The sequence below is a fragment of the Drosophila willistoni genome (genome assembly GCF_018902025.1).
Source record: "Drosophila willistoni isolate 14030-0811.24 chromosome 2R unlocalized genomic scaffold, UCI_dwil_1.1 Seg200, whole genome shotgun sequence".
Taxonomy (NCBI): domain Eukaryota; kingdom Metazoa; phylum Arthropoda; class Insecta; order Diptera; family Drosophilidae; genus Drosophila; species Drosophila willistoni.
Window position 1 is genome coordinate 5839352 of NW_025814051.1, and position 17533 is coordinate 5856884.

General features: G+C 35.1%; 3 protein-coding genes across 3 annotated transcripts; 1 reads left to right on the forward strand and 2 right to left on the reverse strand.

Annotated features, from left to right (window-relative positions):
- Positions 1–4330: 4330 nt before the first annotated feature.
- LOC6643644 lies at positions 4331–6979 on the reverse strand. The gene is made up of 5 exons (XM_002066311.3): positions 6742–6979; positions 6574–6676; positions 5770–6432; positions 5394–5712; positions 4331–5330 (listed from the first exon to the last, which is right to left on the reverse strand). Exons 1-5 carry the CDS (start codon positions 6921–6923, stop codon positions 4924–4926), a joined length of 1674 nt encoding a protein of 557 aa, XP_002066347.1. The 5' UTR covers positions 6924–6979; the 3' UTR covers positions 4331–4923.
- Positions 6980–8110: 1131 nt separating this feature from the next.
- LOC6643645 (seminal metalloprotease 1) lies at positions 8111–9038 on the reverse strand. The gene is made up of 2 exons (XM_002066312.4): positions 8837–9038; positions 8111–8769 (listed from the first exon to the last, which is right to left on the reverse strand). Exons 1-2 carry the CDS (start codon positions 9036–9038, stop codon positions 8222–8224), a joined length of 750 nt encoding a protein of 249 aa, XP_002066348.2. The 3' UTR covers positions 8111–8221.
- Positions 9039–15099: 6061 nt separating this feature from the next.
- On the forward strand, positions 15100–16833 carry LOC6643646 (odorant receptor 35a). Its single transcript, XM_002066313.3, has 4 exons — positions 15100–15981; positions 16042–16137; positions 16486–16668; positions 16745–16833. Exons 1-4 carry the CDS (start codon positions 15100–15102, stop codon positions 16811–16813), a joined length of 1230 nt encoding a protein of 409 aa, XP_002066349.3. The 3' UTR covers positions 16814–16833.
- Positions 16834–17533: the final 700 nt, after the last annotated feature.

Genomic DNA, 17533 nt, shown 5'->3' on the forward strand with positions numbered 1-17533 from the left:
TTGGAGGTCAATCGAGAGTCCTTCTAACCATGTGCAACCAGTTTACTATGTGTCGTCCTTACCTGGCCTGGCCGTAATTAAAGCTAGACTTTTGCTCCTTCTTCCTTTTCCTAGTCTCTCTCACACTCTGCTCCTTGCCACGTTTTGTCTCCAGTTGCAATATTTATAGTTGTTGCAAGTCGAAAGTTGCTGCCAGTTGCTGTTGCCATTGCCGTTGCCAGTTGTTAGCAAAGCAATTAGCATGAGTTTTGTTATTGCAACAGCGGAAGAAGGCGAAAAAGAACGATGTCCATGTCCACGTTCACATCCATGTCCATGTCCTGGCTACACCTGCTGAAATACTGAAAAACCCTTAAATAAGAATTTAATTTATTTACTCTGCAGTAGCAAAAGTGTCGACCCAAATGGGGCATGTTACCATGTTTAACATTTAACACGCTTGCCAATCAAACGGCAAAATGGATCGAAGCGGGCGGGCAGACAAAATGAAAACTCCGTAAAACAAAAAAAAAAAAAAAAGACAAAACTATATAATGTATGCAAAAAACAAAAAAATATATATATTGTAATTACACTTGTAAGCTTTTAATTACCTTTGCAAAGTAATTACGTTGAGCATTTATTATATTTTTAAGACAGTTTCAGTAAAAGTTTTCAAAGTTTTTGTTCACGTTAATTATATTTTTCTTCCGAATAGTTAGCTGAATAGTTCACCGGCTTACCATTTAATTATTTAACTGACGGTTATAACGTATGTAATTAAATTAAATAACATAAATTTAGAATTAAAAGAATAAAGTAGAAATTATGAGTATAATTTTTGATTTTTTACACTGTGTTTTGTCCAATTTCAAACTGATAAGGAGTTTGAAACCCACAAAAGAAAAAAAAATCACAGATTTAAAAATTAAATCATTTTTTTTCCTTAAAAGGAAATATGTAGTTGGAGGAAGATTTAATGGAGATTTAAGTGAAGTCAATGTAACCGGAAAGTAAATTTCAGTTTAAGAATTGACTAAATCAGAGCTTTATAATTGGTGTTCTCTAGCAATTCTATAATTGTTTCTGTCCAAGTAAAGTCCGTCTCTTAGTAACTTTAAAAAATTTCAATAAAATTTTAGTATGAGCTTTCTTGTTTGTATATGTATGTATTCGGTATTAAGTTTTTTTCAAGTGCTATTCATTCATTTTTAGCTTCCAGCTTATCCATGCCCCTGCATCTTAATGTTTTTTTTCGCCAATCTCAATCAATTTCTTTTGCTCTCAACTAACCTTGAACACCTTTTAAGCGGCTTTGGCTGCTCATGACCCTCATGACACCTGCCACCTACTTTCCCATCTCTTTGGCTTCCACTCAATACCGTTGCATTTTTCGTTTTCGTTTTCAAGTTGACTGCTTACCCGGGGAGTATCTCCAAGCCATCATCATGGATTATGCAAAAAGTTTTTCATTAATGTTGGATTTAGATATATTTTTTTTCACGCTTTGTAAATGTCTTCTATCGCTTTCTCCTGCTCCCGATGAGCAGTCCCATTTTTTCGCTCAGTTTCGCAGATTCAACTTCGGTGGGTGTGTGTGTGTATCTGTGTGTGTTTTTTGCTTCTTTTTTATACCCTTGCAAAAAGGGTATATTAATTTTGGTCAAAAGTGTGCAACGCATAGAAGGAAGCATCTCCGACCATATAAAGTATATATATTCTTGATCAGCACGACGAGACGAGTTCAAATAGCCATGTCCGTCCGTCCGTCCGTCCGTCCGTCCGTCCGTCCGTCCGTCCGTCCGTCCGTCTGGATCAACGCAAACTCCTCCTAGACCGTAAAAGCTACAGAGCTGAAATTTTGCATGTAGGCTTGTATATACTGCAGGCGTTGTATATCTCGGATTCAGCCGGATCGGATCACTATATCATATAGCTCCCATACAAATGGCAAAGTCACGAACAGTGACTTTTCATAATAACTTCGTTATTTTCTGAGCTATTGTCGTGAATTTTAATATTGGTGAGTTAATTACTCATATAAACGACTATGCCAAATTTGATCAAGATCGGGTGACTATATCATATAGCTCCCATAGGAACGATCTTTCGAAAACAGTGACTTTGGTGAATAACTTCGTTACTTTTGACGCGATTGCTTTCAAATTAAACATTTGTTAGTTTAATATATCTGTTAATGACTGTGCCGAATTTGATAAAGATTGGGTAACTATATCATATAGCTCCCATAGGAACGTTCGGTGGAAAACAGTGACTTTGATCAAAAACTCCGTTATTTCCTATGTAGGCCGTTCTTTCGCAAACATTAGCCTTTTTAGCTTAAACGTTTTTCCACTTTTGATGGCTAAGAGTTACCAAAAATGTTGCAAGGGTATACAAACTTTGACGCGGTCGAAGTTATCCCCGGCCCTCTGGTTTTTTGGTTTGGTTGTTGACAACGCAACTTTTGGTCCCAGGATACGTTAACTTTTATGCACCACAAAAGCTGAGGCAGCAACGCCAAATGCAATGTGAGCTGAAACCACAAAACATACAGTGAAACAGAGATATATATAGATACGTACATATATAGACATATATACAATTATAAATACCTATGTATATATAAATACTGACATGTATAGACAACCAAACAAAGGGGAGTAGTGGAATAAAGACAAATGCGGAATGAAAGAGAAAAGAATTACGAAAACGAAGTTTGGTACAGTAATTTCAACAAGTGTGGTAAAGAATCTATTTCCATTACTATTCATCTTTTCTACGGCTTAAAAAACCTGTCGTACATGGTGAGAAGATGAATATCTAACAAGCAAATTTTTTCATAATTAATTATACAAAAAATTATATCTTGCTACATTGAACTTGAATGAACAAGACATTTATCAATGAATTGCTTGGTCAATCAACAGCGAATACAAGCCAAAATACTAAAAATATATTAAAGTTTCGACTAATTATAAGTGTATATGGGCAAGGTGTGTATTAACATAATTATTCAAAAAAAAGATTTTCTAAAAATATTTCCTACAATTGCTCAACATTGCAGTTATTAGATTATCTTATTTGGTACTTTCAACTTTTTTGGTGTTTCTACTGTTTCTAATTCATAAATAATATTCTGTGCTGAAATTTCGAACTCACATTCAACCGGTATCAGCTTATCTATGTATAGTCTATATAAAAAATATATGTGTTCTTTATAAGTATTGAAAGATTTGGGGTTGGAAAGTTTAGACCTAAACTTAAAGATGTAAAAAACTTTTGAAATTGTGTCTAAAACAAAAAAAAAGACAAGTTAAAATTTATAGATTTTCAAGAGGGTATCAATATGTTCAATTTGTTTTATTTATCACTAGATGATAATTAATCCCTGTGTACATATTTCTTTATTATTGTTTTCTCTTTGCTTCAATATAAAACTTAAAACATTTCTTTCTCTACATTTTTCTCTTTCTGGGATTATGTGTTTTTCTTTTTTTGTCATTTTCTTTTTTGGTTTGGTTAGTTGGTTTTGGTGGTTGTATCTCTTGGCGACACTTTTGCTGCTACACTTTTCAGTGCAAATTGTTGGGTTTTGTCAGTTTTGCCAGTTTTATTCCCTCTTTTACCCACACATATATATTTTTTTTCTTCTCTATGTTGGGGCTTTCGATTTGGGGACCGCCTAGTGCGTTTCCTGTTGCCTTGTCTCCTCGCGTGCTTTAGCATTTATTTGAGTGTGTAAACTTTTGCTACTTGAATTTTCCTATTTTACTTTTCTTTTTTTATTTTTTTTGAAGATTTTCCTGTGGCAATTTCATAGTTGTTCCTGTTGTTACTCTCGTCTGCCGTCGTTTCGTTCCAATGCCAACTTTGATAGTTTTGTCAAAAGTTTTTATTGCGATTTGTTGCAGCTGCAAAAGAAGGAAGATTCCCAAAAACCAAGTCCAAGTCTTGTAAAAAGTAATGCTCATTCACAAAAAAAAAAAAGAAAAAAAAAATTGAGGAACAACAAAAAATTTGTGAAATTCCCCAATTGATATTTTGTGGGTGTGTGTGTGTGTGTTTGTATGTATGTGTGGCTGAAAAACTTTTTCTTCAAGGGCCGATTGAACGCCCTGTTTGAACACTAAATGTTATGTATTGTGTATCTAAAAGGACTTATGTTAGACAAACAAATTGAAATATATTTGGAAAAATTACATAGTTATTTGTTTAGTTACATTGAAAAAGTTGTTTAATGAAAAACTTGGGAAATTATTAAATACCTTCTTCTTTACAATCAACGTGGGATTTTAATAATTTTAAGGTTTTATTTAGATATTTATTTTTTCAAAATGCCAAATTATGGATATTTAAACAGCACATTAAATTAGTCGCTAAAACAATTTCTTTAGCTAATCCATAGTAGATCTATATAGAAGTCATCATCATTTTCAACTTTTTCAAAATAGAATGTTACAGGTATAGAATATATAGAAAAAGGTTTTTTTTAGATGCCTCTTGCTAACTATATCCATCTATGGTGGACCCAAAGGTTTAAATTAATTTATTTGATGTATAAATAAACGAATTAAAAGACAGCGGTTAAGCTGATCGTGCTGTTGTTACCGACACAAAGGACCAAACCTTTAATCATTTTACTAGCATTTTGAATGATGAAGATGAAGGATCAACCAATTCAGTTAACGTGTGCCTAGAAACGTAATCGTAATGAACACTTAGTTATTAATTAGTAATTATTGTTTAAAAAGATTGCAGCCAAAGAATTTGTCCAATTCATTAAACATCTCACTAATTATTTTTTGTTTTGTTTTTTGTTTTAATACGAAGGCATTTGTATATATGTATGTATGTATATCAGGTCGAGCGACCTATAAACTTAATATATTTGTATGTAAAATAGTTGGTGAAACTATTGATGATGCAGCTTAATCTCGTTAACTATTTGTTATCACAATTCTCAATGACCACCACATCACCATAATTAGGTGGCGGTGTCTCAGGCCGTGCTGCTGCTCCGTCCACAATCTCCGTATAGAATCTAGCCGTTGAAGTTGGTGGTGTTGTTGGTGAACTTGGCTCTCGATCGCGACTATTGAAAAGATTACTGCGACTCAAGCGTCGTATTAAAGTGGCTGTGTTCTGATTTATAGCGCGATAATATTGACTACGTGCCGGTCTTCCAAAGAGACGTGAAACAAAATTGTCTTGCGGACCATAAGGTGGCCGAGTAACAACAGCGCGTGAGGGTATACTTCGGGGATTGGAACGACGTGGCTGTCTCTGGACTCGTGATGGCGTCCAATTGTGTATCGAGGGTAGTGTTTGATGGGACGAGTTCAAAGTGCCTAAAAGAGAAATTATGTTTCATAAATTTATTGGTCGTAGCGAATCCTGCTTGAGCCGCTTACTTGTGTCCCCTGCATCGGCTGCCTCTTGTGTCCTTGTTTTCTTGTTCTTGCGCATCTCGCAGCAACTCTTGAGGCACAAGGCAAATGTGATGATAAAGATGACCATACAAATGCCCGTGGCTCCGCCGACAACAAATGCCAATTTCACATCATCTTCATCGAAGGAATTATGTGTACGCTCAATCACATCAGGTGGCATATTCTGGGCATTGCCGCCACCACCAGCCAGGAGCTCATGACTCACACGCTCCAGGCAATTGCGGTAGCGAAAGCACAATTCCTCTCGATTAACCTCACAGACATCACCAAGGTAGGTACTCTGAAATAAATTATGGAATTATATAAATAAAATAGAGTTAAATTTCGACCGTCGTACCGCATCGTTTTCCTCGATGGTATCTTCCTCACTGGAGTCCAAATCGCGCCACCCAAAAGCTAAAACCGATTGCGGCTCTTGTGTACTGCTAGACTCTTTTACATGTTCCATGCGTTCCATTTTTGTATTTCCACCGTTTACAGATTCCACATCATCGGGTAATTGCATGGGCTCTGCCTCCATACAATCACTCATCAATATGGCCACGCCCCTTTGTCGTAGTCCAGTGGCCACTTTAGCCAATGCTCGATCACAATTAAAGGGATTTTCTTCAATATTCAATGAGGCCAAATAACGTGGAGCATAGAAAACACTCGAGCTAAGAGTTATCAACATATTCTGAGCCAAGTCCAGTTGTCGTAATTGGGGCAAAGCACTCAAGAATTGAATATCTATTTGATTTATCTGAGAGTTGCGTAAATTTAGTGAACGCAAAGTGCTTGATCTTAAAATCGGCCCATTGCTTAGTGTAGCCAACTTATTGCCCTCCAAGTTGAGTTGTATAAGTTGTGAATTGGATTCTAGTATATGCTCATCCAATTGCTCTAAACGATTATACGAAAGATCCAATGAACGAAGACGATTCAGTTCAACAAATGCATCGATATGCAGGGTAGAAATTGCATTATGAGCCAAAGTTAGATTAATGAGGTGGACCGTGTCCTAAATAGAAATGGAAAACAAAAAATTAGTTTAATAAACAAAACAACACAAAAGATTGTTCGATAACATTTCTCTCCAAATTCGATTGTTTGCCTTTATTATTACCACAACAATCCGAAATGCATAGTCACTCAAACTTACCTGGAAACACTCATTATCTATATTGGTGATATCATTATAACTCAAATCCAATAATTCCACTGTCTTTGGTATTTCTATATTGGCACCTATTAGGCGTTTGGCACTTTTGAGAATAATTGTTAGTATATAAATTTATCTCAAGCAGCAGCTTACACTTAAAACACTCACCTACATATTGCTCGATTACGTTGATTATGTAGATCACAATGGCAAACGCTCGGACAGAACATTTGCAATTGGGTTTTACTTCTACAGACTTGCAGGAGTACGCATAGTAGTAAGCCCACATAGAGCAGAATTTGCTTAAGACCCAACCACATTTTGGGCTTGATTACGCATTGCAAAGCCATACGTTAATTATATACACATATGTCCAATATATTTTTGGGGAGTGGCGTTTTCTTTTTTACTTTCTAAGCATTTTGTTCTTTGAGTTTTGGCTATATTCAACTGACTGATTGTGTGCTTGGGAAATTTACAACGTATGACTAAGTGATACTCTACATTTCCCTGAATGTGGCATATAGCTTACATACACTCGCATAATGTTATCTTTTTATTAGGTAAACAATATGCCTTAAACTTTGCCATGAAGCATAGCTAACTGGAATGGTGATAAGACAAGGGTATCAGATAAGTTTTATCTTATCAGCTGATTTTTTGGAGACTTTCTAGTTGAATAAGGAGAGAGCCAGGTAGAGAGAAAGAGTAAGCGAATGAGTAAATGGGTCTTTGTTACAATAAAGCAATGTTTATATCTGACAAAGGAATCAAAAAGTTTCTTAACTTTAGAAAGTAAAGATTGCTTAAGTAGGCACATCTGTTGAAGGGAACATTTTGTCACCATGCTTTAGTTATCTTATCTTGTGTGATATAATAACAGAATGTTTGGCATAATTATCAAAGGGGCACAGCTAACAGAAGTGTTCGAAAATAAAAGTAGACGTGAAAATTATTTAATAAGTTACAGCGTGAGCATATTTTGAAAAGGCATTTTTAACTCTTAAAAACATATCAGTAGTATATTTTTTTCAATTTCGATTAAAAGTTGGTATGTCTTAGAAGAAAGCATTTTGGCTTTCTTAAAGAATGTATTTAAGGTTGTGACATTTTAACATAAACATATTTTGTTCTATGTTGAACAAATTCTTAATTTTTAAAATATGTCATCCGTCATCTGATTGATCTCAAGTAGCTATAGACTGCTCTATCATTCTGATTTTTCCAATATTTGTCAATTCTAATAAAGAATATGTAGCAGGCTTGCTCACGTAAGACGGTAGTACCTCTCTCTCATGTCTCAGAGAGAGAATATGCTCGTCTCTAAATGAGAGCGAAGTACGAGAGAGCGTCGGGTCAGTCTGGGTTGAATGAGCTTGCGGATCGGTCGTGTTAACGAGGATAAAAATCATAGATCACATTTACTTGTAATAAATATATATATAAACAATTCAAACGAAACAGCCTATTACAAATACAAACTGGTTAATTAGGTAATTAATTAGGTAATTAATTTCTATGATTATTCTGCCTGAATTATATTTTTGGTATTTTATTAGCTGGACTGGACTGTTTTTCACAGAGGGTAAAATAATTCATTTGTTATACACATTTCGTTTAAATTGCTTACAAAAATTAGACATTAAGTCTACATTTGAAGTGGACACTTGTACATAACATTAAGTCGATTTATATCAGTTGCAGTCATCTGTAATCTCTGTCCCATTTTAGACTGACCCTCTGCGTTGAGTGCCACTATGGTTGGCTCGCCATTATTGGAGTATGCTAATGAACTGTAATGCAAAACGCTAGAATAGTCGTAAGACTGATCAAAATTTTCAATAACTTCAGATTCATATTTCTTAAAATTATGTGCATATCCGTCCCTTATATTTTCTTCGACAATTAGAACGTAATCATCACGATCATCGGAGCTTTGTTGATGATGAAAGCCCATGGTATGCAATAGTTCGTGCTGTATGCTGGCAAGTCTAAAGCAACCTTTATCCAACTCTCCTGGTTTCAGTTTAACTGTACGTTCTCCTGGTTGATAGCCAACATTTGAACTGCATCCTGTGGTCGAAGTCAAAATTAAAACATAATCTTCGGCATCATCGGCAGCTGCCACAAACTGAATGCAAGAGACCAATTCAATGCGCATCATGGCCAATTTAATGTACGCAACATACGGATCAGCTGCAAAAAAAAGTTGAAATACCAAAATCTATGATGAACCTTTTTGTTTTTAGTTTTATAAACTCACCAAACTCTGGATCAATTTTGTATGGTATTGTAGCATTGGGCCAACGTCTGGCAACGTCTCTTAAACCATTTCGACTATTCATGTCACCATCTAGCTCCATATCGCCTTCGAAATAGCCTGCCGTCAATTCAGGATCATCTTCCACATCCCTGGACGGATTAGTAGGTGCTGCTGAAACCCTTAGGAATAGGCAGCAAGCCATGAGGCACAACTGTAACCAAGTTATAGACATTTTCGACTAACTGAATTTTTAAATTTGCTAATCTTTATTTACTGAACGTGGGATAATTGAAGTGGGCAATAAAAGTTGATTGATTAGTTAACCCTTCGGCTAATTGTATTTACGAGGTAAGCGAGGGTAGATTTTAAAAGTTACTATCGATTTAATTTACTTAGCATTTTTAGTTGAGAATCACTACATATACTAGCACCTTGATTTATTCCTATTTTAGTCTTTATTTTCTACTTTTTTTTAAATGATTTTAGTAATTTACTTAAGTTACCCGTTTTGGTGTTTTCATCACTCACTAGTTTCTCTGGTTAAAAGTTTCTTTCCATACCATAGTGGATGGCATCAGCTTCCTGGGCTACAAGAAAATACTTCAAGTCCGGCTTGAGTTGCTTTTTGGTTACCAAAATAACTCGTTAACCAGGGAACTGAGTGAGAGCTGCCAACCCAACCAGCTCCGACATTGACTCGAGGCTACTTAACAGCACAGCAGCTTGCACTTCCGTCACACATTCGAAATACCAGGATGGATGGAAAGCGGCCCTTAGACCAAAGATGTAATGGCTGCAAATCCACTTGTTCGTTACCCCGCCCCCAAGACCACATTCTCCGCCAAGCTGTCTCTCTCTCTCTCTTTCTTTGCCTTCCTGTGTGCTACGTCCTTGGTCAGTTGGCGAACTTGGCTTCCGCAATCGGTTTGTTGCCTTTAATTTATGGCCTCAGACAACGTCGACGACGCCGCCTTCTGTCATTCTTCTCAAAAAAAGCCAAAGGAGAATGGCAATGGAAATAGTTGGTTGGAGCCTGACCATCCGCTGTTTGTTTGGACTGCACGATATTTTTTTTGCCCCTGTTTTTTTTTTTTAACTTTCCCACACATTTGCTGCAGTGGCTAGGAAATAGTTAACTTTTATATGCATTTCAAATCAGAAACTTTTTGCATTCAAACTTTATTAAAATTACGTTTTGCTCGTTGATTTTTCTATTTCTCCTTTTTACTTTTTCGTCCTACCATTGTCGAAAGAGAGGCCAAAAAAAGAACTCATTGTGGTTATTTCTTCGGGGTAGGTTCTTTTTATCACTGCTCTCTTTGGAATTTATACACTGCGAGAAAGAAACATTAAATGTGTAGTTTTCACACCAAAAGGGAATTTATTTTTTATTTTAAATTATTCATTTTCGTTCATGGAGATGCAAGTATTATTTCAGTAACATGACTAAAAAACAATATCAAAAAATGATCAAATTACTTATATATGATGAGTCGAGAAACGATTGAGCCAAAAATTGAGAAAAAAGTAGTATAAGGTCTTTGCTTTTTTCATGGCACTTTATTAAAGACGCTTTGCTCTTAAAAAAAGGGGTTAGAAGGCCAGGTTATGGAATAAAAGCAGAGTGAATATAAAATGTGTGGTCCTTTTATGAAGATTCGAAATTAATTTATATTTTTTATTTATAACTTACTTTAGAAAGTCCATTTCTATTCCAATTTGTATTGCAATATCCATTCTTTTCTTATTTCTTCTGATAAAAAAAATGATTTCTTTAACTTTTAAATAATTAACTTATTTCCTTATTGTTATTTTATTGATATCAATTCTTCCAACTGCTACTGCTACTGTTTTAGCTTAGTAAAATGATCGCGTATACGCCCCGTTGTCACAAATGAGCGGTAAAAAAGACATGATGAAATTAGCTTAACATTTTTATCAAATAATTAACGATATAATATTTCTGTACTACGGTAAAATACTTTAATTGGAACCATCATGATATGATGCCATCGTTACAGTAAACATTTGTTAGACTTGGGAAACTCCATAGACACCCCTTGTAAATATTTCCCTGGGTAAGCATTTGCATTATTATTTTGACTTCTGGCGCTTTTTGTGTGTGTCTTGGCGAAAAACTCCTCTTGACCAAACTCTCCTCACACTTCTCGTTAACCGCTCCCTGGCGAAAACCCCTTACACCCGCACACACTAATGACCAACATTGCTTCCTAATTACAAAAGTTTTGCATGCAACCGCTGCCTGCATTCCAAAGACGAGCACTACAATGAGAGAACTTTGGAGTTTATTTTATTTGGCTTATTTAATGTTTTGAGCAGTTAAAGTTGATGTTTCTTTTTACATTTTTGTTCATATTATTTTATTTCACTGCCTTTTTTGAGTGGCACTAACAAACGACTCCATTAATTTAACACTGCCCGCAAATACACATGTTTTTGGGGGCAGAAAAAAAAACAAAACAAAAAAGTAAAGGAAAAGGGAAGACCAACAGAGAGCCAAGTTATGCATACACACACACACACACACACTAACACACATTGTATGTCATGTGACAGATGCTAAAGCCCCAGGACCAGGCCCAAAACAAGTCATCCTCTCTATCCCTCGCATTCACTCCGCTGTTCATATCTCTTTCTGGCTCTTAATGATAAACAATGCTTGCGGTCAGTTTAACATGCCGCGCTATTACCCAGCCACTATACTTGCCACCACCAAAAGCGTCGTTCCATTCCTCGCAGCACTAGGCCCAAAACCTTCTGCCACAACCTACGCCCACACAGTGGCACAACGAGTGGACAATTTACACGCTGAAACTGAACGTCACAGGGTGTAAAAAATAAGCACAAACTAAGGCATATCAATTAGGTTGTAGACTAAGTGATATCCTAGCATTGTATTGAATGATATGGAAGACATAAAAACGGGATCTAAAATCATAGGATGGAAACCGATTGTGATAATATCTGGCTTTACAAGTTTGATTCGATATCTACATGCATCATTGCATATAACTTTAGGTTTTTTTTTCTAGGAATATTTAAATATTTTTGTTTTAATATTCAAACAAAAACAATAGTTTGAGCTCAAGGCCATACCAATCGTGATTCATTTAGATATGGTGGTTATAAGAATAATAAACTAGTTTATAAGATGGTCTTCTTTAGAGATGCAGATATCAGAACCAAGGAAAATTTTTCCGGGAATGTTAGAATACCATTTTAATATTTTCAATTTCGCTTAAACAGAAATATTTCACTCCAAATAATACGAAAAAAAGAGAGATTTGTTGGAGGGAAGGTACAAATAGCAAGAGAATGTAAATGTGTCATTTAACACATTTTACATTTTTACTTATATTATTATAATTTTGTATATTTCTATTCTGAACATGTTACAAGTCTAAGCAAAAGCCATTAAAGAAATGGATCAATAAAAAACAGAATTTGTATGACTAGATAATCTTAATTTAAAGTAATAAATAGTTATTAAAAGTATGTTAAAAGTATTACAAGCATATTATTAATGGTAGTTAAAATTCGAACCCAAGTAACATTCCTAACAGCTCTTTATCAAAATTGTTTTAAATCTGACAACAGATGATGTTAGAAAATATGTTTGTTAGTTTTTGTTTTGGTTCTTCCATTATACCCGGCATCACCCCTTTCAATTAAAAACGGGGCAAAAAGCAAGATGAAGGGACAAAAACAACATGCTTAAAAGAGCAGTAAATGAGAATTTATCCACTTGCTGGCCAACACATAGGACTCCAGTTCGTCTCTTCAACCGTCTCCTAGCCTTATGGGTATGAGGGCAGACACACGCACATCGTAAAGTTTTAATCGGATGTTGTCCAGCTTTACATGACGCCATCTACTGGCTTAGAGTGCAATATCCTGTGGCACGCGATAACATCGGGCCAAAAAGAGAACAACAAGAACAATTACAACAACAACAACAACAACAGCAACAGAAGCAATAGCAATAGCAAAGGAAGGCTAAAAGAGGATAGAATACGATAGCGTAGCTAAACGTGGAAGGGGCTAAACGCAACAGCAGCAGCTAAAAAGAATCACTAACAATTGCATCCATGAGAAACAAAGCTGGACACAGTTACAGATGCCGCCAACTGGATTGCCAAGGATATATATGTGAATACATACATATATAAAGGAGAAAGAAGTAGCAGAAGCAGCCGCTGCAAAGGCTTCAAAACCGTTTAGTGGAAATAGATAAAATGAATAATCCAACGACTTTCAAATACCCTAGAACTAGAAAAAAACATAATCTATGAATTGATATAAACTGTGAGCTACTGCCAAAACTGTTGCTAAAGTTTATTTAAATTTATAAGCACAAGAAGTGCAAATACAGAAAAACGGAAAAACTTTAGGCTCATGGAATCAAAAGCAAATCTGAAATCAATAATTAAAATCGTGAATAGCCTCTGTTGAGTCGGTGAAAAAACTCCAAAAGCAAACTCAAAAATATTTTAGTAGATAAATCTATTAATATTTTGGTCGAAAAAATTAAAACAAATTTGAAAATAATACAATAACAATAACGTATACGCAACGTATTCTATCTGAAATCAAAATATTCCATATTGTATGGAAATATGTGTGTAAAATAAAAAAAATAACTAAGAGTTTCATCCTATATGTATATAGTATATATATTTGATTATTATATAGTGAATTCGATATATTGAGATTTCAATGGAATTTCCAAAATTTGCATATAAAACACCTTTATTTTAACACATTTTTTCATTTTGTTAATCTATTGGAAAGAAATCATATTTCACTTGCAATTGATTAATAATCCGAAATGAATATACTCATCTTTATCCACAGGGTATAAGAAAGCTGGAAAAAAAGATGACAGTGAAATGTGTTGCAGTTGTTCTTGTTGATTTCTGGTCAGCCGCTTGGCTAGACGGAACACTCGCTGCTCTCACACTTTTATCCTCAGTCAACAGAGACCAAACCGACCGGTCAGCCGTCCATGAGTCCAACCGACCAACCAACCAAGCCAACATCGTTGTCATTGTCGTGACAGGAAATTAAGATGAATGTGGCGAACAAACTGCAGTTTCGTCCAGCCTGAAGTTGCAGTCCTTTCCTTTTGCTTCTTGTCTTTCTGCTTGTTGTTGGTGGTATTTTTTATTTTTGCTTTTGTTTCGTTCCCTTGCCGTTTCTCTAGTTGATGTCCTGTTGTTAGAGGCGAAGAGTCTCTTAAAATATTCATAACACAAACTGTTGCCACCGTAGAGCAACTAGACACATCATGCGGCAGAGACCACGGATGAAAGCGGTGTGTACGGAAGCCAAAAGCAGTGCGAAAGTTGCGCGTTTGAATTAATTGATTTTTATGAATTTGTTAAGTGAGTTTTTTATGCACTGCCGAGAGCCACTGAATGAATGAATGGATGGGGGATACTACAAAAAGGACCCGGTCGCTAATGCTGGACGAGAGGTTGAGAAAAATTACCATAGGGAAGCAGAGAGGAAACTGAAGCTGGGATGAAACGGAGTGCAAAAATATGTTTCATAATTATCATAATAAAACAAGTTAAAGTCATTAGGAACTATACAATAAACAGAAGGTTTTCAGAGGGGTCAAAAGACTGAAATAATTTAGGGATTCAGCTAGTTAAATTCTGTCAAAGGACTAATGAGACAAGGGCATAAGGTAAACATACTGATGCACAGAAATATACTATTCATAACAAAAGGACTTAAGCTCGAATTTAATAGTTGATATACAATATTGATTTAAATGAAATATATGTATCTATCGCATTTTCAAAATGAAAATTTATTTCTAGAAGTGCAAACCAATGTTTTATGTAAAATAGAAAGCAAACCAAATAAATTAAACAAAACGACTATTGTCAAAAGGGCCATTTTTTCATGGACACTTGTTTTGTTTTCTTCGACAGAATTTCAATTTTATGAAAATCTCACACAGGTCATTAATTTCTTATTCGTTTAATTTGTCTTTGTTGTCCAACTTATTGTTGAAACTTCGTTGCAATGTGTTTACATGTTAACCTATTGATAGGGACAAGTTTATTACAGATGAGACAACAATAATTTAAAATATTTAGAAATAAAGTTTCTAAATGTTTTCATTTTGTTGTCTAATAACTTAATTGAGCCATTGCACGCATGAGAAAACTTTGCTCTATATAAAAGGAACACTTTGAAGCAAAAGTTCCAAAGTCTGAAATTGTTTGAAAATGGTTCGTTACGTGCCTCGTCTGCCGGATGGTGAAAAAGTGAAACTAGCTTGGCCATTGGCCATATTTCGCCACAATCATATCTTTTGGCCGTTGGATCCATCAACAGGAAAATGGAGACGCTATATAGATCATATAATGGCCGTGCTGGGCTGTCTGATATTCGTACAACATAATGATGCTGAATTGCGTTATCTACGCCGTGAAGCGAGAGAATTAAATCTGGATTCTTTTCTAACTGGCATGCCCACATATTTGATATTGGTTGAAGCTCAGTTTCGAAGTCTTCATATATTGCTTCATTCAAGCGATTTGCAAAAATTTCTGCAAAAGTTTTACTACGCCATTTATGTGGATCCGCGCAAGGAGATTAAAATGTTTGAGAAAATTGAGCGAGATATGAAAGTGAATCGTTTAGTTTCAGCCATGTATGGAGCTGTTATATCTGGTTATCTTATTTCTCCCATATTTATGCTGATCAATCGTCGTAAAGATTTTCTTTATTCAATGATATTTCCATTCGATGTCCAACCATTTTATATATTTCTACCATTACTATTAAGTAATGTTTGGGTTGGTTTGATTATTGATTCGATGATGTTTGGTGAAACAAATTTGCTGTGTGAACTGATTGCCCATCTAAATGGTCGTTATCTATTGATGAAGAGAGATTTGACAAAAGATATAGATAAAATTTTGTTAGCACGAAATCGTAATCACATGGCTAGACAATTGAAACAACTAATTGTTCGTACACTTCGTGAAAATGTTGAATTAAATCATTTCTGTCAGCAGCTGGAGGAACAATACACAGTTAGAGTTTTCATAATGTTTGCATTTGCTGCTGGTCTACTGTGTGCCCTATCCTTCAAGGCTTATACGGTGGGTCGATTACATAATGCATTATTGACTCCATTACATGTTTATTTTTATATCTTTCAGAATCCATTAGCCAATTATATATATGCTATATGGTTTGGTGCCAAAACGGTTGAATTGCTCTCACTTGGCCAATTGGGTTCAAATTTGGCATATACGGTAAGGAATATTTTCCTAATTAATCGTGAAATGTCACGAAGAGAAGTAATACTCAATTAGAAATCATTTAGATGTTATGATTAAGACACTAGACCGCTAGATTTTTGTGCATTTTTGATTAAATTTGTTAGTTATTCCTGAACTTAAACTTTTTCTTATACTGAAACGTCATGGAAACTCATAGCTCATCACGAATTTGCTGGCAGCAAAAAATCCATACAACCCTGTACTTAAATTATAAAATTAATCGCCTAAATATGATAATTGATTTCTAAAATAGGCCTGTCTTTGAATATAAAACAATTCGAATGATAATTTTTGTATTGTTTTTTCCACTCATCATTCTAGACCGATTCCCTTAGCTCTATGTACTATCACACAAACTGGGAAGACATTTTGCAATATTCGACAAATGCGGAGGAGAATCTGAGGCTACTAAAGCTCGTCACATTGGCCATAGAGATGAACAGCAAACCATTTTATGTGACAGGATTGAAGTATTTTCGTGTTAGCATACAGGCTGGCCTGAAGGTGAATCAATTGCTATTATATGTATATATGTCCCATTTGTATAATTTGTAAAACATATATTATTTTGTTTTGACAGATATTGCAGGGTGCCTTCTCCTACTTTACATTTCTCACATCGATGCAACGTCGACAAATAAGCAATTAAAAATGAAAATGCATAATTTACTTTCTTTTTTTGTGTGTATTTTAATGAAGCATAAATTTAATAAATTGTCAGAGGACAGAAGGATGTGGCTGCTGCTACTGTCGATGTCGAGGTCCTCTAGTAGTCGATACAAATGATTGCATATTTAAAGTCAATTATTGGTGAATTAATTTTAATTAAATTAAATTGATAAAAGGCGTCAGGTTAACGCTTGACTGATTTCTCTCAATTTCTCAATTTTCCCCATTTTCTTTTCTGCTCTGTTCTTTTTCGGGTCGTAAGAGTATTTTAATTTGGCGAAAAGAAGGCAAATTAAGTTTTTCAGGAAACTTTTTGAGTTAGCGAAAATTAGAATATTCTTTTTTTTTATATTTTCTCTTCCTTAACGAAGAAACGGTAGTAGTGGAGATGAAAAGATTCCTCCAATGATCAGCGAGTTGGTTTTCTTTTGCTGTTATAAATCTTCAAGCTGTTTCTTCTTCTCCCATTTTCATTTCAATTTCAATTTCCTCAGTGGCACGAACATTTTTGCTAAATTAATCCATTAAAGTTTTGCCATATAAACTTTTCACATAAAAATCTTTATCTGTCTCTGTCTATCGCAAATTCTATACCGCTCCCACTGAATGGGGAAAATATGTATAATTCCATCATGGCTAGGAAGTCGAACTTTGCTTCGTTATGGCTCACTGGATACTGGTGCTGCCTCCTCTCATTGAT